The sequence below is a fragment of the Merops nubicus genome, unplaced genomic scaffold (genome assembly GCF_000691845.1).
Source record: "Merops nubicus isolate BGI_N331 unplaced genomic scaffold, ASM69184v1 scaffold5057, whole genome shotgun sequence".
NCBI lineage: Eukaryota > Metazoa > Chordata > Aves > Coraciiformes > Meropidae > Merops > Merops nubicus.
In genome coordinates this window covers 26,693-51,889 of record NW_008622166.1, presented here as the reverse complement: position 1 = coordinate 51,889, position 25,197 = coordinate 26,693, and the positions used below count along the sequence as shown (strand labels likewise).

The following is a 25,197-nucleotide window of genomic DNA, read 5'->3' as shown; positions in this document are numbered from 1 at the left end:
CTCCTGTGCTTCTGAGAGCTGCTAGTCATGAGAAGTTACAGGGAGGACTTTTATATGTTCAAAGCTAGTAAATAAATTCTATATAGGTATCACTCAGGTTTATCATTTCTTACCATTCTCATGGTGCACTTGCCTTTTGGATAACCAGTTCAAAGACCTAATATTTAAATTCATCCACAGGCAATGGCATGAAAAATGAAGAAAAAACAAGCACTATATTCCAGACATCATGGTAAAGGTAGGTGGATGAACAAAAGTCTTACAAACGTTGTAAATTACTTCAGATTTTAGTATACAGCCCCCAGATGTATACGTCAGTAAGTACTTTCCTAGAACCTAGTGCAATTATTTATAAACATTTTGGAGAGGTCTATCGCTTGCCCTTGCAGAGTCTGGTGCAATCAGACCTCAAGTTGACTGTGATTTAAGTTACTATTGATTTACGTTGTTGTTATTTACAAGGAGTATAAAAATAAACTCTTAAGACAGAAGGGGCAGAGAATAGGGACAAACACAAATATATGCATATCCCTCAGTTGTATTATTTGGGGAACCATACTACTAAAGTAGCTTCTGCAACAAGTCATGGGTGGTCCTAAACTTACACACATTCCCCTGAACAGGAATCTGCGTGGCAAACTTGGGTAGTGCACTCCTGGGGGAAATGTCATAGTCAGCAGCTCCATCCTATTTTTAACAGAAAAATCTGTAATTCTCACTGTGAACTGTATGGCAATCTGTGTAACAACTGAAACTGGTCTGGGAGATTTTCTCTACCGTTTTCACACCACGTGTGGAAAAGGTTATATAATATCTACTTCTAAGGCAATGCAGATCCCTCTCTTCAGAGAACTGATAAATGAGGCTTCCCCTCTCATATAGTCCATAATAAATTTAGTTTTGAGTTTTCTTTGTAAATCATTCCAAGGTTTTGTAGCACACCAATGATACATGTATGAAAAAGATGGCAGACACCAACTACATAATGTTATTTAACAAATTTGCTTGCTACATTTACTACCAGATACCTTAACTGTTGGTTTTGACTTACCCTACCATTAGGAATCCTTGGTACAAGGGAACAGATGCAAAATAGAAGACTGATGAAAACACAGCCTATAAAAAGCAGATAATTACATATATTTAGTATAATTCTATATACAAAATATTACAATAAATAAAAAAATAACAATACTGGTTGGCTAAGATTTTGTGACATTTCAAAGACAGACATAGTGTTTTTAACTACTCAGAAAATAAAGTTTTAAATACCTGCATAGTTGAAATAATAAGGCCTCGGTGCATCACAAATTGACCAAGTGCTGCTGATCTTTTGTAACTGTTTCGACCATGTACCATCAGCAGCCTACCTATGTGTTTAAACTGTGTGATAGAAAAGTCAGCTGCTAGGGAAGCTTGTTTTCCCTCCTAGAACAAACAAAAATATTCCAAATATGAAACCTAGTGCAAAAGATATCTTTCAAATGTCAAAATTCTAAGTGATAATTAATTTTAGATGTCAAGTTTGCTCCTGCTTCAGAAATCAGCCCTGCAGTGAGACACAAAGGATAACTTTCTGTGCAGGTTCTAAGATGCAGTGGCTGTAAAAACTGAGTTTAATCACTTATCCTGCCTCTTTCAGGTAAATGCTACACAGAACTAACTGTAGTGCTTTCTACTTTTTTAAAAAATATAAGGTAGAGGACATAGAAACAAAGGAAACGTTACTTCAAAGACTAAGGATTTTTATAACCGTACAATATATACTATAATTAGAAATTATTTATTCCCAACTGCCTTATGAATAAAGTTTCTAATCCCCTGTTACTATACTACGTGGCATGTATTTGACAGTGAAACTGTTAACATTACCTTGCCTTCAATTCCAATTCCACAGTCTGCTGCCTGGATCATGCTGACATCATTTCCTCCATCACCTGGAAAATGTCACTGCAATATTCAGCTCTTCAGAAGTTTTACTCACCTGGCCTTACAGTACTTTAGAAACCTCTTATATACCTTTAAAATCTTACAATTAATCTATGGATTATGATTAATTACTTCAGCAATCAGAAATTTTTCCTGTGGAATAAAGGAGATAACCACACCTTTCTCATGGAATGGCATTTTCTGCTACAGCTACGTATTACCTGGCTGTTGCTAAAAAGTCTTTGGTTTTGTTTTGACTATTTCTCAATGGTGCCATCTACTACTTTAGTTTATTACAGATTTTTTGCTACTGCAAATGAAGATGGTGCCATCAGTTACCTATTGCACACGTGCGTTTTCCAGTGTGGTGCTGTAACAGTTTCACAATATGAGCTTTTTGGGTGGGAGAACATCGGCAGCACACTACAGCAGGACACTGACAAGCCAACTCTACAAATTCATGCTCATAATACTTCAGACAAACCTAAGGAAGAAAATACACTCGCATTTACTTATGAGTAACTACTACTATATGTCATCTAACACAAACACAGCATCACATAAATTCTTCTATGAAATTTTGCTTGCACAACATCTGGCTGCAGGGGGCAGCCAGAAACAGACATATAACGTGTATTAATTTCTGTCTACCTGTCTGGTGCCTCTCAAGGGGTTTAGGTTTTACAACAATGGCACATGGTTTGATGACTATAACCTCTTAGGGAGGGATGGCATCCACCTGTCTGGAAGTAAGGAAATCACTGGCAGCAGGCTGGCCCATTTGGTAAGGCAGGCTTTAAACTGAAGGACTCAGGGTTGGAGTCTAAGATGGCAATGCTGATACCATCCCATCCAATTGGGGAATAAGCCAGGCCAACCAGAGCAGTGACAAATGGTCCTTAGCTGCCTTCCAAGGTGACAGCCAGAAGATCAACCACCTCAATAGAGCGTATGGCTATGGTGGATCTTCTTGCACCCCTTTAGGGAAATATGCATGCTTGAATACCTCTTTGAAATGCCCCTATACCAACACATGGAGCATGGGGAATACACAGGAAGAATCAGAGTCCTAAGTGAGGTTGCAGGGCCATGATCTCATTGCAGTTACAGAGACATGGTGGGATGGCTTGTGTGGCTTGAATGCTGTCATGGGCAGCTGTTACCTTCTGGGAAAGACAGGCCAGCAAGACAAGGTGGTGGAGTTGCTCTTCACATGAGAGCAGCAGGAAGGTGTCAAGCTCTGCCTAGGGGTGGATGAAGAAGAGTTCAGAGCTTATGGGTATGAATTAAGGGGCAGGCTTATATTGGTGACACTGTTGTGGGTGTTTATTACAGCCCACCTGATCAGGAAGAGGAAAGCGATGAGGTCTTCTACAGACAGATGAAAGTAGCCTCATGATCATGTGCCCTGCTTCTCATGGGGACTTCAACTATCCTGATATTTGCTGGAATGACAACACACACAGGCACACACAATCCAGGAGGTTCCTGCAGAGCACCAGTGGTAATTTTTTGGCACAGGTGGTGGAGATGCCAACAAGAAAGGAGTGCTGCTGGACCTTGTACTAGCAAACAAAGGAGGACTGTCTGGGGATGTGAAGACTAGAGGCAGCCCTGGCTGTACTGACCATGAGATGGTGGAGTTCAGGCTCCTGCATGGAAGAAGCAAGGCAATAAGATTGCAGCCCTGGACTTAAAGAGAGCTAACTCTGACCTCTTCAAAGACCTACTCGGAGAAATCCCATGGGTTAGGACTCTAGAAGGTAGCACAATCCAATTTGAGCACCACTTCCTTGAAACTCAAGAACTATGAGTAACAAATTAAGCAAAGCAGGCAGGAGACCTGCATGAATGTGCAGGGAGTTTCTGGAAAAAAAACTCACACAGAAGGAGGAAGCATACAGCAGGTGGGAAAAGGGACTGGCCACCTGGGAGAAATACAGGAACAGGTCAGAGTATCCAGGGAGCTAAAGAGGAAGGCTAAGACCCTCTTGGAATTAAATCTGGCAAGGGACATCAAGGACAAGAAGGGCTTCAAGTACATCAGTAGTAAAAGGAAGACCAGGGAAAATGTGGGCCCACTGCTGAATGAGGTGGGTGACCAGGGAGGCAGAGTTACTGCATGAAGCCTTTGCTTCAGTCTTCACTGCTAAGAATGCCCCTCAGGAACCCCAGATCACGGAGATAAGAGAGAAAGTCTGGAGAAAGGCAGGCTCTCCCTTGAATGAGGAGGATCGGGTTAGAGATCAGTTAGGTAAACTGGAGACCCACAAATCCATGAGCCCCAATGGAATGCACCCATAAACACTGAGGGAGCTGGCTGATGTTATTGCTAATCTGCTCTCCATCATCTTTGAAAGGTCATGGAGAACAGGAGAGGTTCCTGAGGACTGAAAGAAAGCCAGTGTTGCTCCAGTCTTCAAAATGGGCAACAAGGAGGACCCAGGAAAGTACAGGCCAGTCAACCTCACCTCCATCCCTGGAAATGAGATGAAACAGCTCATTCTGGAGGCCATCTGGAGGATGTGGAGGAAAAGAAGGTCATCAGGAGCGGTGAGCATGAATTCACCATGGGGAAATCATGCTTGACCAATCTGATAGCCTTCTATGATGGTGTGACTGGCTGGGGATAATAAGGGGAGAGCAGTGGTTTGTTGTCTACCTCAACTTCAGCGAGACTCCTGGCATTGTCTCCCATAACATCCTCATAGGGAAGTTAGGAAGTGTGGGTTAGATGAGTGGACAGTGAGGTGGATTGAGAACTGGGTGAACAACAGAGTTCAGCTCTGCAGTCTAGTTGGAGCCTGTAACTAGCAGTGTTCCTTGGGGGTCACTACTGGCTCTGGTCTTGCTCAATATATCCATCAAAAGTGGGAGGAGTAGCAAGACCTGGGCAGGCTGGAAAGTTGGGCAGAGGAGAATCCAATGAAGCTCAACAAAGGCAAGTGTAGGGTCCTGAGATGAGGGAGGAATAACCCCATGGTGCAGGACAGGTTAGGGGTTGATCTGGTGGAAAACAGCTCTGCAGAGAAGGACCTGGAACTCCCAGTGGATAACAAGTTAACTATGAGCCAGCAATGTGCCCTCATAGTCTAGAAGGTCCATGGTATCCTGGGGTGCACTAAGAAAAGCATGTCCACCAGGTCAAGGGAGGTTCTCCTCCCCCTCTGCTCTGCCCTAGTGAGGCCATGCCTGGACAACTGTGTCCAGTTCTGGGCTCCCCAGTTCAAGAGAGACAGGGAACTACTGGACAGGCTGTGAAGAAAATGAGAGGTCTGATCATCTCTCTGATGAGGAAAGGCTAAAAGACCTGGGGCTGTTTAGCCTGGAAAAGACAGAGGGGATCTTATCAATGCTTGTAAATATCTAAAGGACGGGTGTCAAAAGGCTAAGGCCAGCAACAGGACAAGGAGCAACAGGCATGATATGGAATACAGGAGGTTCCATCTGAACATGAGCAAAAGCTTCTTTCCTTTGAGTGTGACAGAGCATTGGAACAGGCTGCCAAGAGAGATTGTGAAGTCATCTTCTCTGGAGAGATTCAAAACCTGCCTGGATGCAGTCCTGGGCAACCTGCTCTAGGTAAACCTTCTTTAGTAGGGGGGTTGGATTAGATGATCTCCTGAGGTGCCTTCCAACCCTTACCATTCTCTGATTCTGTGTGGATCCCTCTGGGAGAAAAAAAGTCTCATTGTCCTGACTCTGTCTTTACTGTTTTAAACTGACATTCTCTTTCATTTAGATAGAACATGCTTTGAGATAAAGAGAAGAGACAATACTAGAGCATGCTGCAAAATTCCATTTTCAAAAAAAAACTCAAATTCCATTCTGTTACCATACAGGAGACCAGAGAACTCCTAACACCTGCCCATATATCCTCTCATTAGCACTCAGTGAAAAATGAAAGTATGTCCAAGGACAACTTAAAAGTATGGGCAAATATTGGAAAAAAGTTTAAGACCATGAAGACACTTATACTTCTCCTTTTGAACCTAAGGATACATAAAGGTAACTGACAGAAACAGAGTTCTTACCTCAAGTGAGTCCCCAGATATCACCAAGGCACAGTCATGCTTCCTCCTAAAGGCATTTAGTTCTAAGTGAGCCTCTCCTCGGGTAGTAACCTTCAGTAAAAAACACTCACTTAAAATATTTTGTTACATTCTTTAAAAAAACCTGCCTAAATAAACTGGGTTTTGAGAAATACTCAGAATGCCTTGGTTCTTCAACAAGTGTCTTCTCCCAGTGCAAGCCCATGAGATATCACTACAAGCATTAAATCTTATGAAGTAAAAAAGTGATCCTTAAACAAGGAAAATTATACCGTCAGCTTAACTGGCTTATCACCAAAGTAGATCATGGCTAAAAGATTAATGAATAAATGACATTAAAATATCTTAAATTCAATCTGGCCTGAGTCTTTCCATCTTGGCAGGGCTAGAGAAACAAAAATAGACAAAGAAACGAGCAAACGCTGAAACTTTTATTTATTAACCAGCAAAATATGTTCTTGAAATAATGCAAAATGTTCTTATTAACAGTTCCTTCAGTTTGGGTAAGCAGATTTCAAAGATTTTTCAAAGATTTTCAAGATTTCAAAAGGCACAAAAATGCTCACTAGTATCAACCCTTTTGGATCTTGCAAGCAGGATCAAGTGGCACACTACAAACGAACTACAGCATAGATATTTTTTTCTTTAATTTATACAATTATTGCTTCAGAAAGGCTCAGCTATGAGATGCAAAAAATGGTCAAAGGTTATCAAATGGATTTTGGAAGATTTTAAGCTAGAACACAGAAAATGAAAAAGTTAAATTATAACCTGATTTTGAAGAGACTGGCACATTTGTGGTTTGGTGTCCCCCCCAGTAAAAGATCAATCAGCATGTTAGAGCTATCATGCAAGATAAAGTTCCAAGCACAGAATAAAACACAAATTCTGATTACACTTCTAATTTTGTCTCTTTCAGCACTTTGATTAAATAATTCTTAAAATATATGAGCCTTAATTACACGGAATGTGACGCTCTGTCTTTGGGCCACTACTACCCAGAATCAGATGCAGACCAAAGACATTTCACCCTCCAGATGGTCTCTAAGACACAAAAAATCCGAGTTACATGAAAGAGCACCTTCAACCAGGAAAACCCATACACATGCACCAATTCAGGATTTTTGTCCTCCTTTCCCATATTTAAACATGTAAAGAGAAAGCTCCTTGTCTGCCAGATGCTAGGAACCCTGGATTGCACTGGCCCGTTACAAACTTTCTGCACTACAGAGATGCAGAGACTTCAGCAGCTGGAGCACACTGATGAGCAGTCACTGTCTTCTCTGTTCTACCTTTTACCTAGCAGAAGTTTTGGTTTTCTTAGAAATTTCTAAATACCTCTAGAACAATATATCGCTTAATTTTGTTACAAAATGAAGAAGTTGAGACCTCTAAGAATAAAAAGGAAGAGTGTTAAAAACAAAATGCATTTTTTGAGAAGCCAAAGTAGTAAATTTTTTTTATTTACTAATTTATAACTAATGTAGAAATGTTAGAATATTTTCGTGCATTAAACCTGTAAGCTCCTTCTTTGTAACAAACACAGCCACAGAAATAATTCTGTATAAAAGCATTTTTTAACTAATCTAAAACTTTTTGTACTCTTAAGTTAACAGTTTTATGCTGATCTTTTATTACTAGCTGAGCTAATGAAAATTAAAAAATCTGACTCAACTAAATAGATTTTGTTCAGGAAGACTTAATTTGTGGTGTTACAACATTGAAAGGTCAACAAAAATTGATCTGAAGTTTTATCAGAAGCATTAATAATTTAATTGCAAATAGTAGTCTGCAGGGCCTAATTTGCCATTCTGATGCTTCAGAAGAAACTACATTTACATGTAAATTATATTCATATAATTATTTCTGTAGGTGCAAGTGGTTCATTCAGAACAAACACAGACATATTATGTCTGATCACACAGCATCAATCAACCTCTGGAAAATCTATTTTTGTTTGGCTTCAGCAGAGCTGATGATATGCAAATATAATAAAAACGTACAGAAAAAGACATGCAGTTTACCTTTCTAAAAATGTCCTTAAATAGTCTGTTAATAAAATGCAAATATATATAATGATATTTAGAAAATTTCAAATCTTCTTGGACTGATTTGAACTATGTCTACACAGAGGACATTGGCATTACAGTTCAATTCAGGGTTAATTCTGCTTGTGCCTAAAGCTTGAACAAGCAAGAAGCACATTCAGATAGCCTAAATTCCTGGACACACTTTCTTATTGGCTCACTACCTCACACAGACCATTCTCAATCACTATTCAGAGGCACCTTACTACACCCATTGTACTGAGTGAAGAGTGCAAAACACACGTGGAACCTGGGTCACACGAACACAGCTACAAACATTTCTGTAGCACATCAACAAATCTAGGAACAAGCACCCTTAAAGAGAAGCCATGCTTTGTAATCCTACATCCTTGAATAACACGCTAAGTACTACACTCTTGACCATTAGTATGGCACTCAGTACAACAACCCATCAATTTTCAACAAGCAGCCAACTACCGATCAAATAAAGCAACACTGTTATTAGCTGCCCTCTGATGAACTGACAAAAAAATCTGAACTATACTTACAGGTCTAAAAATGTGAACATCTTGCGTCCTAGACACTAAGTGAGAACTTTTTGCAATGCAAGTTGCTGTCTCCAGTTTGTCTCCTGTTAACATCCATATCTGCAAAATAATGTAAAAATTTACTCCATTAGACATAAATGTGTCTGTTCTCCAAATCTAAATAATGACCCTCTCCAACCTTTTTCTGGTACCTTCTGGGATTATATTACCAGAGAAAATATAACCAATTTGTGCATTTTTAACAATAAATGAGGTTTGGAAAATAATGCAGTTTTTACTGCAATAATGTACAAAACAGAAAAGAACTGTCTTTACTTCAGGCAGATCCATTCATCTTCCCTTCTCGTAAGGGTTAATGTCTCAAAGTACATGAAGATAAGGTCAAACTCTTGAGAAACCCACTGTCACAGCTGAACTGCAGTGAAAGCATAAACGCCTTTCCCTATGGCCCTGATACTATCTTGATCAAAAGAGTGAGGATGTAGACAACCACAAGAGAGACCATGTCTGTCAGCAAAATGCGCCTCACCGGAAATCGCCTGGCTCTGTCCTCTTCACACCCTCCCTTCATTTATAGACATTAGTAAGATCATAGAATCATAGAATCCTTTAGGCTGGAAGAGACCTTTAAGATCATCAAGTCCAACCACTAAGCCAACACTACTAAGTCCTCTGCTAAAACAGAATCAGAATCTGTCTGGGTTGGAAGGGACCACAACGATCACCCACCCTCTCGTAACTACTGAGGGTAGCCAAGGCCATCCCCTCAAACAGCTTTCATAACCTTGTCCAGTTCCTCCTTGTTTGTTAGTATGAGGACTAATAGAGCATCTCTCCTTGTAGACTCCTCAACCACCTGTGTTAGGGAATTATTGTCATTGCACTCCAAAATTCTCCTGATTTGCTTGTGCCCTCCTGTGTTGTCCTTTCAGCATATACTGGGGGTGATTAAAGTTCAGCACAAGGATCAGCACGTGTGAATGTGAGACTTCCTCCAGTTGTCTGAAGGCCTCTTCTCACACTTCTTGATCAGGCAGTCTGTAGCAGACACCCACCACTATGTTGTCCACATTAGTCTGCCTACGGATTCTAATGCATAAATTCTCAACTGACTCATGATTCGCCCCAAGGCAGAGCTCCATGCATTCCCACTCCTCCCATGTAAAAGGAGATTTCCCATGGCTTGTTCCAATGCAAAATAATTTACTCTCCTTCTCAGGCTAAAAAGACATTGTATCTGATTCAGCTCAACCAACGCAAAGCCAGCACACCTTTTCTGTGCAGTTTGGCACTCTGGTTCAAGCAAAACACAGGTAATCTTGCCCTCTCTCCTCAGATATTGCTCACAGCTTTACTTAAAACTCTTACTGATAAAAGTATTACTTCTGTAAGTGCAATCGAGAGCTGTCTAGCATAGCCTGCCTATGAACAAAACACTGCACACCCTCCTGTGCAAAGCTTTTGACACTGTCCCTTTAACATGACTTGAACAAACTCCAAGGGCAGCTCTGAATTCTAGTTCTAACAATTCACTTTTTAATCTCTGCTGAGGCTTCTCCTGAGTGCCAAACCTGAAAACATTGTTACCATACGAATCTCATGCCTAACTCATTTAGTGTCAGCTAGGATAGTTTATTGTAGACAGTCAGGGGATAAATGACTCTGAGTCACAGATACTTATCCACTGGTAGTTTTTCTATGAAATAAGCTTACCATCAATGAAACCTGTGGTGGACATGGGAACAATGTCTTGCTTCTGATAGCTCATGCCCAGAATGTGCTCAGCACTTGGCACATTTCTTACTTTGAGTGAACGTGAATATAACATGTCTTGTTAAAAAAACTTAATAAAATGATAACCTGTTATGTCAGCAGTATGTGCTTAGTACCTTTATTCCAGCATTTCTTAGCATCTCAAGAGTTGGTCTAACATCTGCTTGCAGCTGATCTTCTACTCCAGTGAGACAGAGCAATTCCATTTCTCGCTCCAAACTTTCTACAACAGGAGCAACCTTCAGGTTTCTATCATGTATGCTTAATTTTGCTTGGTTATATCGACTCTGTTTGCACAAACACAAAATCACTTAAGGGTTTGTTATGACTCATAGAATACACATTCAGTCTACCAATCCATTATAATGTGGGCTTAGTTAGGCTAAATGTTTGCCTTTAAATACCTTTAATGAAGAACAAGATTAAAAGAGTGAATTTTACTTTACACCAAATGTTATATAAGGTTTTTTTTTCCGACAAATCGCCACAAGAAAATGCCTTCTGAAGAACTATGAGGAATTAGGCATCACAGCATCTAAGTAGGAACTTCCCTTTGAGAACAAGTAGCTTTCTTAGGTCAAAATTAACATACTAGCTTCTGGGAAAACAGTCCAGTCACATAATAATGCAAAACAGTATCCTGTGTATGACTGTAGAACAATCCCTATTAATATTTTAAATATGAATCCTCTTCTTTGCCACCTTAATAGAACAAAAAAAGAGGAATGTTCCCGCCCCTCGAAGTAACTAAATATGGTGAAGCACAAGATCACTCTGTCCCTTCATACCTCAAAATCTTGATACTGTTCTTCAGTCAGCGATTTTTTGGCAACCACCAGCGTACGCAGTCCTTCTCGTGCCATGTTACCACACTAAATGGACCAAACCACAGAACAGTTATGCAAATATTCAGCTACATTATATGCTAACAGGGGATATCTGCACTGTAGCTTCTGGTGTTTCTTTAGACTCTTAGATTAGTTGGAGAAGTCACAAACAGAACAGAAAGCAATCACACTTCAGCTCCTCCATCTGAAGTGGTATGCTATTGGTAAGCCAATTAGATTTTTCTCTCCCAGCTTAAAGAAAATCTCTCTCAGGTTGAAGCTTTAAAATAAATTAAAACTATTTTTAAAGCACATAACAGAGCTGTATTTTCTTTTTCCACTGGGTGTAGCTCTTATCAGAAAAATATCTACACATTAAAAATAGCCATGGAATAGCATGTCTTAATGGAAAACAAGGCTGTCCAGCACAAAACACTTATTGATTTGACCTCGTAAAGCTAAATAAATTAAACAAGTATTTTACAGTTAATTGTGCATCATTATCGCCAAAAGTAATTTTTATGACATTTTGCTAGGTCTTGAGGGAGTTTAATTTATTCATGTCCCCAAATAAATCAAACTGCCCTGCAGCATATATTGATTCATATTGCCAATACCATTATGAACATACATGGTGTAATCATTGTATTAACATATTGTCTGTATGTAGGGTCAAAATAAGATGATTGCCGGTACCTACTAGAGAGACACAGAGAAAAATATTAACCAGTTTTGGAATTAAGTCACTAGCTATTTCATATTAAGTTTAATTAATGTGATAAAGAACTACTTCTATTTGCCTGCAATGCTTACTAAACTTCATAAGTCATAGACATACTTCACTGCAGAGTTTGATAAAACAAGGGCATTTCTGAATAAATAGGTTTATAGTAGAATACTTCTGAGAAGTTATTAGGTTTTATGTGAAAGGTCAGTCACTGAAAAACAAATTTCCTTGTTTTAAGGGGAATGTGTTCTGCTATGACTACCAGCTTTGCTTTTCCTGTGGGTTATTCAAGAATTGGAAATAATCCTAATCCCTTAAAACCCATTCAGGATCTATGTAACTGAACTTCATATCCCACTACTGCATTGGCTCAAGTTCTCCTTTAAACCTATTCCAATAAGACATGATATTTTACTTTGAAATTTTTAGTTATTACAAAATTTTATTTTAAATAAAATAAATTTTGTCTCTTACCTCTTCTTCTAACCAATCATTATACTGTACAATAGTGGACATTACAACATCTGCACCCTTCATGTAAAATGTAATTTCTCCTGAAGATTCATCCTAAAATTTTACAAAAGAAAGAGGTGGAAAAAAAAACCTGTTTATACAGACAAAACAATTACCTACCAATAACCTAATTGTCTTTTGAAGAAGTCAGTGGATTACCATTTATAAAAGACGAAGTACCCTGCCAAATGGTGGGTAAGTTTTATTACTTGCTGTTCCTACTTTAGTGACACCTCTGATTCCACGCAGCTGCATATTCTCTGCTTCCTCATACAAGTGGATGAGTTCTATCTGAAGTCAAGGTAACAGAACCTCACCACCCCAGAGCTGCCCATCTAAATTTTAAAATATCACTGTTGTGTCCCCTCTAACTACTTTTTTGTTTCTTTGGTATCGTATACGATCTAACTCACCACAGAAAGTTTGCTCTTTATCTTTGGAACACCTAATTAAAAATTTATAAATAACTTAATGCAATGTTTGTTACAGATGTTTCAATGATGAAACATTTACTGTATATTCATAAAGTCTACATGCAGCCAAATATAATCCAAATCAGGAGTTTGAGACACGGTCTGTTGCAGAAAGAACGCATTAGTCTGATCTGCAAGCTTTGTCTCTGAACATGTAGCTATTAAACAGGCTCTTAGTTCCAGCCTCATCTAATAAAATACAGACTTGCCAAGGTCTCTCCAGACCTGACCATGCACATATACTCCTTGAAGTATCCTTGCCTAAGGCTGATGGCACGCCTGGCTTGTCACCACAGGCAAATAAAAAATGGGATGAGTTTGACACCTATTTAATGGGAACTTGGCACTGATCTAACCATCTAACAATGTTGTCTGAAGCTGTTCTGCTACAGTGTCTGATTTTGGATAGGAAGAAAATAGGAGTACATAGTGTGGATGGCCTAACATTGGCAGAGGTTTAAACCTTCCATTTAGCATCGGGTTGTGGCTTCCTTTCATCTGAGGTTTCAATGATCATTACTGTGCCCCTAACTGGGCATCTAGGAAACAACTAAGCACATACCTCATAAATCTCAGACCCTGTGGGTTGTGCTGTGTATGCACGTCTGTTCAAATATCAGTACTGGGTCTGGAAAAGCAGCAGCTCTAGTAGTATAGAAAGATGCTAAGTCCTACTGTAAGAAATTCAGCCATTAATTTATCTCTCGAAGAGGTAACATATTTTGTCTGAAATGAATTGAAAATTAAAACCAAAGCCTTAAAGGCAATTTACAGCATCAGAGGCTAAGTGTGAAGTAGTGATATTCATATGTTCCCATGCAAGAGAAGAGTCTATTCTTTACAAAGCCCTCTGCAACATCAGGTTAGCCTGATTTTCTTACAACTGCTTGCCTAGTATTTCATGTGTACCTGTGTCAAAGGTATACATTTGAAGATCTTGTGAAATGCATCCCCTGAATGATTAAATTTCTGTTACATTTTCTAAAGATAAACAGTCAGTAAAAACATTTTTTGAGAAATAAAAGCCAACAACCAGAACACCCCCAAAATTACCCTAACTATGATCCCCATGCGCTTGCTCTCAGAAGTGAAGGGGAAGATCTGAAGAATATAGTAGGTCAGAATGTGTCCACCAGGGGTCTTCAGCTGCATTGAGGTCAGATCCCTGTTCACCAGAGTCAGACCAACACTCTCGGTCCACTGCACCAGAGCCACCTAAAGAAAGGAAAAAGGAAAAAGACATCTTCAAGTGTGAAAAGCTTATTATACTGTTAGATAAATTAAGCTAAAGCCAAACAACGGTTGCTAGGTAGAAGTCTAAACTCTTCCAAGAATCTAGGAAAAAAGAACACATGAAAAGCAATAAGCTATTATTAGTAAGAGTACTCAGGAATAACAGTTCTGATAAAAAAAATATATTACACAAAATCAGAATACCATTTCTGTACCAATTACACCACTATGTATGTAAAAGACATTTGGCGTATTTCCATATAAAATATTTTATTATATCTACAATGACATGCAAGTTGAGACACTGTAATATGTAGTAAGCAGATAAGCAAAGGATTGTATTTTTAGCTTACATATTTTCACTTGCATAAATATGTTACTTTGTTTCAGCACTGATATTGTTGAGTTCTTATCATATGAGATGGGATGGAAACCAAGCTTACAATACTCCATCCCACAGACATGCTTGTGAAAGTCGGTTTTACACACCCAGAAATGTTACATTATGCAACAATCACTAGTAAATACCACTACATGGCATCGTAACTGCATGCGTTAGATATTTTAATTTTTTTTTAATTTTACTTTAATTTTAAGTGTATGACATCTAGCTTCTACTTTTTTCTATGTTATGCTTTAAATAATGTACCAGGTATTTTTCTATCACCACCACTGTGTTGTTTATTCCTTCAGAAGATTAATACTTTAGGAAAACTGCTTTACTGTGTGTTTATGTACAAGCCATATCCCATATCTGAATGGGAAGTTTCCAATAAAAACAAAAATTCTCTTCCTCAATTCTGTTTTTATTTTTCTAAATGTGTTATTTGAAACCAGATGTTTAGATGACTAGAAAGGTAATTATAGTGAAGATCACACGACTTTCATGGAATATGCCTCTTCTGCTAACCTCAGGTAAGATGAAAATAATAAAACCCAAGCAGCCTGATGAAAGATATGCAACTACTAAAATTCCTGGATAAGTTCAACAAACATGATAACTAATGCTCAGTAGAGGATTTCATCCAAAGGCAGTAAATCACTGTAGCTTCTATGAAAATTTAGAATTGGAAAAAAAATGATAGTGTGAAACCCTAAGAAATCCCAGTAATGCCATCTGTGTTAGGCATCACCAAATAAAAATACAAGAAGATGCAGTTACAGAAAAGAACACACTTTGCAAAGCACCTTTTAAAATCTCAAAAATCACAGGAAGTCTTTTTAGAGATTTTTCTTCTTCAATAAAAGTACCATATAAAGCTGTAAATGATCCAATACTCCCAAGGTTAATTTTCAATTTTCACAGTGAAAGGTTGCTATTACATTCTGACCTGTAAATTGCATCTTTCTACTAATACCCTATCATCTCATTTGTGTCCCTTTGCAGCTAGGACTTAAATGTTCTATATTTGGTGACTCACATCTGTTTATTATTTCGTTTATGCTTGGCTTCACCTACCATTTCAATTAGCATTCTGCAGCATAGTCATTTGAGATTCTTATACCTGGTCTACATATAACTGCATATAATTATTTTTTTTTTTTAAATTGATCAATGTAAATACCATAGCAGAAATACTCAATAAGGCTCAAGAGGCAAACAGGTGCCTAAAAGGCAACTGAACAAACCTAAGCACCAGACATCAAGTTTGACTCTCAGAATTCAGAATTAATCAGAGCAGCTAGACTGTAACAGACTCCAGAGTAATAGAGCCAGACCTTGCCATTAAGTATCTGAAGCTTTTAGAATATATAAATAACAATAAAAAAGGATGATATTTCACAAATGGCATGAAAATCTAAATTACAAATCTTAACAAGTACATATGTAATGAATAGCTGGCTATACAGAGTTCAGAAAAAGGATTCTTCTCTCTTGAAGTCTTCTCTCTACAAGTATATTCTCATCTCTTCAACACATTTCTGAAAATTTACATTAAAATGGTCTTGCAATCTAGTGTGTATACATCAAGAATCCCTAGAATGCCAGGTAAACGCAGCAGCTGTGGCTTCTACAGAGCTTGACATACTGGGTGGAGTCAGATAAATCAGAGGCTGGACAACCACAGATATCTTTGCTGGTGATGCTACTGTTTTGCTTAAAAAAATAAAATCCTTTCTAATTATGATATTTATTTGCTGATAACTGTTCATTTCTCTAACACACAGACAAAATGTGTCAAATTCCCTGAATTCAGACTAGGGATTTATTTTAATATTTTGTGGCTTTGTCTGGTTTATCACCAAGTGTCCTAGTTTTGGCTGGGATAGTCAATTTTCTTCCTAGTAGCTGGTACAGCGCTGTGCTTTGGATTTAGCGTGAGAATAATGCTGACACTACACTGATGTTTTAGTTGTTGCTAACGAGTGCTTATCCTAAGTTAAGGACTTTTCAACTTCCCATGCTCTGCCAGTATGCAGGTGCACAAGAAGCTGGGAAGAAGCAGGCCCAGGACAACTGCCCTGAGCCAGCCACAGGGATATTCTCTACCACAGGACATCATGCTCAGTCCATAGAAACCATGGGGAGTTGGCTGGGGGGTGGATCACTGCTCAGGCATTGGTCAGAGTGGTGAGCAACTACACTGTGCATTACTTGTCTTTTCTTGGGTTTTATTTCTCTCGTTTTTATTATGTTCCTTTTCATTACCATTATTATTATATTTTAAAATTATTATATTTTGTTTTATTTATTAACCCGTTCTTACCTTAACCCACAGCTTTTACTTTTTTCCCTATTCTCTTCCCCATGCCCCTGGAAGTGGGGAATGAGTGAGCAAGTAGTGTTCCCAGGACAGGTCATGTAGGTGGAGACAAACAAAGTTTACACTTTGGATTGATGCTTCCTCCCCAGCATCAATCCAAAGTGTAAACACAGCTATCCACCTCTCATGTGACCAGGTCAAAGTAGCAACTTCCAAATTAGCAATGAAGGTAGCAAATATTTGCATTATGATGTGGAAATGCAACAGATCTGCCAAAAACTAGTAAGAAACACCTCTTATTTAGTGTTTCTTACTGAAAATCTTCCAGATGCTTCTATTTACCACATGCCCAGTGTTGAGCTTTGATTGCCTCTGTCAGCAGTGACTCTCCACTGGAGGCCACCTGACCCTCAGGGCTTCCATAGTTCACAGCTCCAAATATCAAACTCCTCAATTACCACAGCACAGATTTAAAAGACAAATTAGAGACTTCACACATGGAAACTCTCTCAACTTAAGCAGTAACTGTGTGACCCACAACAGAACCTCCAGCAGTACCAGCTCAGGAGGAGGAAGCAGCTTCTCCAAGCCAGATGGTGTGTCTAGCTCTGCTGCCCAAAGAACACATGCATCTTGACAGGGGCATGAAGAGGGGAAGCTTCAGGAGCACTATTGTTACAGATCATAGCAGCTCTGCATACTAATTCCATGTCCTGGGGACATAAACATCCCATTTGTTTAGAAATATTCATTTATGGAGAGCTAAAACAAACCAAGCAGCTTATAAATATCTTGGGTAGTTTCAGCAAAGTTCCATAAAGTACACAAGGTGGTTAAGTGACAATGATGCAGTCACCTATTTTATCAGTCACAAAATCTAAGCCTGCTAGAGTCAGGAAATGAATACTTAAGGACTTCGTGTACTCCATATCAAGCACAGAAGAAAATCCAAACCCATCATTCTTCCTGTGGATTCAGAAATGCATATTTAATTAGAACATTAGATTGATTTTAATCTAAAATAAATACTAATCAATAATTTAAAAAAAACTTTAGAAAACATGTAAACTGATAGGTCACAAAACCCTTGGAAATTGAATTTTAATGTAAACCAACTACATTCTGAATTTTTTTTTCAGCTATGGTGACAACACTTAAAAGTATTTTTCAAGGAAAAAAAAATCTCTTCTACAGTAAGTTCTATTAGCCTGTGATTCCTATTTAATAACCTCAAAGAAAATAATTATGTGGCAGAAAATACTACAAATATGCACGAGCCAACAGACAAAATTAAGGCCAACATATAAGATGAAACAGATTATTCATAAAAAGGACATAAAGGAACAGCCACATCTTTATTTACTTTCAACTCTGAGGATGAGAGAATTAAGCACCTCCTTGCCCTACCAAATAACAGGAGTTTACTTCTCTCTGGAGTGGTGTTAAATGGCTTTAGGTGATTCAGTCAGCACGTACAGGACTGTTCCTTACATAGTGCAACTCAAAGCCCATCCTGGAACTCTCCTGACCTTTCTGAGGTCACTCTCATTCCCTCTCAGATTATCATCTTGCTTAGCCTCCTCTGGACCAACAGGAAACAGCACTTAGCACGCAGTGACACAGTCACATAAAAAAAAATAAAGAAACTCGCTTTGCCTTTGGGCCCACAGGGTTACAAATCCACGAAGTGAGGTACCTGAACAACCCTGCTGAGTCCTGAAGACCTTCAGTTACTGGTTCAGTCCTCAGAGGCTGTTACTGCTTGGCAGAAGACTGAAAAAAAAAAAAAGCCCTAAAGCTATTTTTGCTTGCTTTAGATACTCCATCAATTGGGACTGGAACAAGCCATCGTATCACCACCACTCCCCTTGAATTCTGGGCTGTCTGGAACTTAGCTAGTCATAGGAACCAAATTGCGACACCCACTAGTTTGGGGTGTGGGTTTTCTTTTTTTAATAATAGATTATTATGAGAGAGAAAGCAGAAGTGAAAAAATCCCCAAGAACCCACCCCACACTTACCAGATTGTGTAAATTGAAACAGACATTGAATATTTGACTCAAACATAACCTTTTCTCAACCAAGACAGAATAGCAAATGAAAAATTCAAAATCCTATTGAGATTGAAACTGCCAAGGCCTCTAGTGCACCCTCCTTCCTGGGAGCTTAACCACCTGTGCTCAAGGCCATCTCACTGTTAAGAGCTGTGATGGAGAAACAGCTTGAAGAAGCCTCCATGGGGGCTGCCCTCCCTCTTTCACTTGGCCCTGTAAGAGCTACATTGCAGTCCTGTTGCGGACTATGCCCACACTTGGATAATACTCTGCTGACCTGGCCCTGACAGGCAGACATGACCTCCTGGCTTTGGACTTGTTTTACTGTCATGAACTTTCCTTGCAATTACCAGACTGGCTAATGCTGGTTACTGACTCAGGACCTGATCCTGACTTAATGATTTGACTTCTTGGCTTCAATTCAGCTATGCCTCATCACCACAGACCTGTACAACAATCTGTACTCTTGACTGTCTCTGGTTTCCATCACTGGGCATGCTCTTTTCACCTTGCTTGGGCATCGTGGGGCTGTACAACTCATCATGGAGGCCACTGCCTCTAGGAGCCTGGCATTCATGCTCAGACCCTGGTTTTCCTTTCCTTGCGGGCCACAGTAGAGATGTCTAATCATAGAATCATAGAATCATAGGGGTTGGAAGGGACCTCGAAAGATCATCCAGTCCAACCCCCCTGCCAGAGCAGGGTCACCTTGAGTACATCACACAGGAAGGCGTCCAGGCGGGTTTTGAATGTCTCCAGTGAAGGAGACTCCACAACCTCTCTGGGCAGCCTGTTCCAGCGCTCTGTCACTCCCAAAGTAAAAAAAATTTTTCCTGATATTCACCTTGAACCTCCTATGCTCCAATTTGCACCCATTACCCCTTGTCCTATCACAGGTCATCACTGAAAAAAGCTTAATTCCATCTTCCTGACACTCAGTAATGGCTCAGTATTTAAACAATGTTGCTCAAAACACTTTATGATGAACTAATTATCACTTTCAACATACAATATTCCCCTTTGAGGTAACATTAGTATAAGAAAAAGATCCACTCCCTCACGGCTGGTTTTCACAGTTCTTCTCCACTCCACCCAGCAGTTTGGAACTTCCCCCCAAGCTGTGCTGACAGCTTTTCTGGAGCCATGAGATGCATGAAAAATGACCCATATAAATAAAGGCTTTGAAGATTTTGGCATGTATGAGGGACCACTTTGTAGCATGAATAAGAAGGACTAAGGATGGAAATTTTGAAAGCTAGTCTTGCTGCTCAGAAGAATTCTCATGTAACCAACCTTCAGTTATTTCAGAATATTTAAGAGCATCTTCAATTCAGACAATAGGATCTACTTTCAAAATCGGGTTCCTGTGTAAAGAATACAGAGGTTGTATGTGTGGTATTTTGAAGATAAGGTCACTGGTATGGAAACAGGGAAGAAGCAGTGAGATTTCTTCTTCCCACTGCCTGAGTGTTCCTAATAGTGCCGGTTTGGATTTTTCAACAAGAACTCACACATGTTTCCCATCAGCACTGGTGTGCTTATATTTACAAGCAATGATTTGATAACATTCGCAGTCTATTCTTTTCATTGAGAAACTTCATAATTAAAATAAAATTATTAGCTTAAAAATACAGCTTGATCATGTGAAAAAACTGCCGATCAATATTCAAGACAAACTATGGAGTAGTTATTCTTTGTGGGTCTCAAAGGTCATGAAAGTGATGGTTTTATGCTACTGAGTGATTTGCTTTTCACAATACATTGACAAAACAACACAATTAGTCTTGCTTCAATAAGCACACACAATAAAATGAATTAAACAATACAACATGTCTCATACATTACAGCTTCACTTTTGTAAACACAAAAGCTGCTTCACTAAGGGCATATCATTTCCCTGTCTGGTTTTAAATGATTGGCTTTGTAGCCTTGTAATTAATTTCAGCAACTCTGTTGTTTCTGGATAGGAACATTGGAATTAAATAACTGACCACAATTTAAGGTAGTATTTAAATATTCAAAATCCTGGAATTAGAAACGCTTGAGAATATAACAGTGCAGGACAAAGCATAACCAATAAATAGCTGGTTTATGAGAGCGAGCAGTCATTAAAAATCGTGACTGATCAATCTTTTGTGACCAAGGGGAGCAAAGGTCTTCAAAGGCTCCTGTTCATAGCATGCCCTTGAATCGCTTGGGTCTGCGACTTCTGAACTCCACTGCTTTACCTACTTAGCTTATATCCTTTTATGATTGTTCATTACATTAAGGTAGCTGGCTGTCTACAGATGACCTCAGCTCACACCTATGATGGCCAAGCAGGAGCTGTTTTCTTTTTTTTCCAGTCAGTTCTCAATGAGTGCTTATTGTTTGCTATGCTACAGCTGTAGAGGACAAGTGACAGACAAATGAAACTTTCTACTCTTTCAGAGAAAATGAAATATTGATCACTTATGATAAGAAACAAAGAGCCTGGCATAAGTAGGGTTCGCATTATGAATACAAAATCAGGTACTTATCTCAGCTTACTCTAACAACAGGCAAATACATATTTTATGATGAATGTACCTACTTCTAAATGTGCATACCTTGTTATGGGTATATTTTATCTGTATATGGATGCACATATTCACACACATGTGATGAATTTCTAATTAATTCCTTGAGTCAATTCATTAACTGTATGGTGTGTCAACATATTACTAAACTGCTTCTTGTACTTTCCTACATGGAAGAATGGTTTATACTTACACACTGTTCTCTGCTCTTTTTATGCTATGGTAATATCATGCAATACTAAATAATAAAACAGACGACTGTGCAAATAACATCTTTGGAAAGACTGCAATCAAGACGGATCCATAAACAAAAAAACTAAGAAGAGAGTTGTAACATTGAGGAAGTACAATGCATAAAACTGGTTAAGTCTATTAAATGATAATGTTGCTTATTAACAAAGTATGTTGTGATAGGTCAGTGCTGAGGTTAAACAGAAAACATCAATTGAACCATTTCCCTAAATAAAGCTCCAGGGTGCAATATTCAAAGCACTTTATTCAATAAAAAATGCTTTTAAAATGGTACTTTGGTGATTGGGAAACATTGGCATCATCCGTCAACCTAACTGCAGGAAAGTTCAATAAGCTAAATAATGAACCATTTACATTATTTTCCTTAGGCTCCAGTGATTTGCAAACATTGCATCAATAGAACCCTTAAAAAAATTATGATAAAGACCTGCTAGTCTTTCAACTCTTAGGCTTTTTGCTGTCATGCTGTAATTTTTATGCTCTTTAAATGTTTTTTTTGTAGCTTCATTTTTTTGTAAGACTCCATTTAGCATCAATTTTTCATTATATTAAAGCATATTTGTTCAATATGATAATTTTACTAGTGTTTCAAGTATTATCTTTGAAAAACTAAAAGGAAATTTTATGCTGTCTGTTCTGAAATGCAAGTTTTTCATTTCACCATCATACAGTTTGAGTGTGAGTTGAGATGATAAAAAAAAATTTATTAAAAGGATACCTGTGCTTTCTCTTCCTTGAAGCACTAACAATTCCTTTGTTGCTAATTTCCTCTTCCATCTCCCTTTCCACCCCGAGTCCCATATCTGTTGTGCTAGCACTTTATCGGTGCTCCTTTCCTCTTTCCACAGTCAAATTCCCTACTGTCTTCCAAGGGCACCACTTGCACAATTCTCAAGTCTTACAGCTGTTTCTTTAAGAAAATATGAGAGGAGGGTTGCTCTTTATGGCAATATTTTCAGGTTATAAACAAATGAATGAATATATAAAAACCTACAGGAAGAGAAGAGGAAGTAGGGGAAAAAAAACCCTCACACAGCCTCTCTCTACTGCACATCTCTTCACCTCATTTAGTAATACCTCTGGCTGTTAAAACGGAATATTTACTTAATCCACAGCTGTCATCATATCTTCACAGGTAGATACTTGCTCAGGCAGCATTTTATTCTATTTAGTAATACCTCAGAAGCTCATTATATGGATCTATTTAGCAAATAAGAATATATGCGCATATGAAAATGCTTCAGATACTGCTAGAATTTCTTTAAAACAAGGACATTCCTCAACCTGCTCACCTTCAGAGGCAAACCAATCTTGAAATGCTCTTTTTTTCTATTTTAGTGTATTAAGTACATGCATGTTTTTATAAAATGAATGGCTACGATTATTTTTTATGCCTACTTTGCAGTACCTTGAAACTTGAACTTTGCCTTTCTCTTCTAGGACGTTTTTAGACTGACTTTTAGGTAATCAATTTAGGTCCCAAAACAGGGTTATTCAGAAAAATAACTCAAATCCACTGAAAGCAGCAGGATGTGTTTAAAATTTGGATTTCAATGGAAATCAAAGGCATGTTTTTATTGAAAACGGGCTTTAAATTTGTGCTAAACTTGATGCAATTTTGACATTATGAAGCTGCCTAGGGTTTGAAGCTCAGCAACTTTTCTACAGCAGTATTTGAAGTTTGGAGATTTTTTTTTCTGTTAAGAATCCATACATACCACTAACTGGCAGTCTCTCTAGCTAACACACCTAATTGTCCACCACTCAATGCAGTTTCATGTCTATGCTATGATTCATACACGGATTAATGTTTTGAGAATACACCTAATAACTTTAATTGCAATACTCAACACAGTATTGATCCCAAAGAACTGACTCATGGACCTTTTAGCCAAGTAATTGAAAACGCTTTAATGCAACAAAGAAATACCAGCTCTTTCCTACAGCTGCAGAGGAAATAAAAGGAGATTACTGATAATTTTAGAGAAAACCCTCACTCTTTCTTTCGCAGTTCTCCTCTTTTTAAGTTAGCTTATCCTATTCTTTGTTAAGATATGAATTTTTTCCCCTTGCCTACTAACCTCATCAGGACTGGAAGCCTGGTAAGTTCGATTTTCATCGCTGAAGTCCTGATCCACCTCTGCATACTCTGTTTCTCCAGCCACACCAGCCCGGGACTCGTACACAGGGGTCACGTTGTGGCACAGGGCAATGGCCTTCACCGCCTCATGGATCCGACTGCTGACGCTCTTGCGGACTTTGGGTGCCGAGGACTGAGGTCTCCTACACGGCGTCGAGCTTGTACTGTTTCCACTGTTCTGAGAGTGCACCTGTAAGACACAACACAATGAACAGCAGAAGTTCAGTAATGGAAACAAACCATGAGTATTATATATATACACCTTCAATTGTTCCTTTTGTTACAAAGGTTGCTAAATGATAAGGATAGTAACCATTCCTTTATTTTATATAACCTACTGTTAATGCAGTTAGTCTGTGATACCTAGAAACCCTCATCTACTTTTCTGTAGAAGGGACATGTAACTGTGGGTTCAACACCTTGCATTTGCAGTAACATTTCAGTAACAGAGCTTGCAGTTGAAAACTGTGAAATGAAAACAAGTATGCACTAAAAGGGGTGAATAGGCTGAGTGGATTCTGCAGAAAACCCTGCTTCCTCACTGCAGAATTTACCTTTTTCAGTGATCAGTCACAACAGTCCTTTAAAGTACTTTACTTTCTATGAATTCTTTTTTAAAAGTATTTAAGCCAGCAACGAATTGGATGAATTCTGAAACACCAAAACCAAACTGCAAGGGTAGTGTTTTGTTGTGGTACTTATTTAGTCTCCATGTCACCTGTGTACATTAGAGGTTGGAAACTCCCATGCCATTAAATTGAAAAAGACCACCTCTCTTAAGTCTTCACCTAAGTATCTGTGATTTAAATACTATCACATTGATGGATGTGGTGGTTGTTCCATTTTGCTCATGGAACATAAGTATCATTGTTTAACAGAAATATTAGGAGTCATTAAAATACAAATATTGCTGATTGAATTTATAACCTACACAATTTCAGTATTATTTGTGAACTAATGCAGTTTATATGCTTTTGTTGCAGGGTGCCATTTGTTTGTCCTTACAAGAATGAAATAATCTAACAAAATAATCATGCAAAATAATAGTTTGACATGTATTTGAAGAACACATTACTGTTGCATAACCACTAAACTAGCACTATTCTAAACTACCCTTCAGAAATGTTCAAACATGACTGAATTAATCTTTTAAGAGAGAGTACTCTATATGTTTATAGTTGGTTGCAAATGGGGGGAGGGTTTGCTTTAGGTTTTAACGGGTTGTAGGTTGGGGTTTTTTTGTGGGGCTCGTTTGTTTATTTTTTATAGTCAGCACATTAAATATATCAGCAGAACTACCAAAGGCTCTTCTGTTCACTCTGAAAACCTCTTCAGAAACCATGCTTTTTTCCTCCTGACTGCAAT

The 25,197-nt window shown here is 38.6% G+C and overlaps 1 protein-coding gene across 1 annotated transcript in view; it reads right to left on the bottom strand.

Annotated features, from left to right (window-relative positions):
• Positions 1-25,197, bottom strand: part of ATP9B (ATPase, class II, type 9B) — a gene marked incomplete at its 5' end in the record, with an annotated part of 53,947 nt that overhangs the window by 7,576 nt on the left and 21,174 nt on the right. Inside the window, 11 exons of the mRNA XM_008944672.1 lie at positions 1,052-1,116; positions 1,273-1,428; positions 1,873-1,937; positions 2,269-2,413; positions 5,964-6,053; positions 8,578-8,676; positions 10,467-10,637; positions 11,139-11,222; positions 12,379-12,471; positions 13,944-14,105; positions 23,774-24,022. Of these exons, the coding sequence (XP_008942920.1) occupies positions 1,052-1,116; positions 1,273-1,428; positions 1,873-1,937; positions 2,269-2,413; positions 5,964-6,053; positions 8,578-8,676; positions 10,467-10,637; positions 11,139-11,222; positions 12,379-12,471; positions 13,944-14,105; positions 23,774-24,022 (1,379 nt within the window). The remainder of the gene's footprint in view (positions 1-1,051; positions 1,117-1,272; positions 1,429-1,872; positions 1,938-2,268; positions 2,414-5,963; positions 6,054-8,577; positions 8,677-10,466; positions 10,638-11,138; positions 11,223-12,378; positions 12,472-13,943; positions 14,106-23,773; positions 24,023-25,197) is intronic.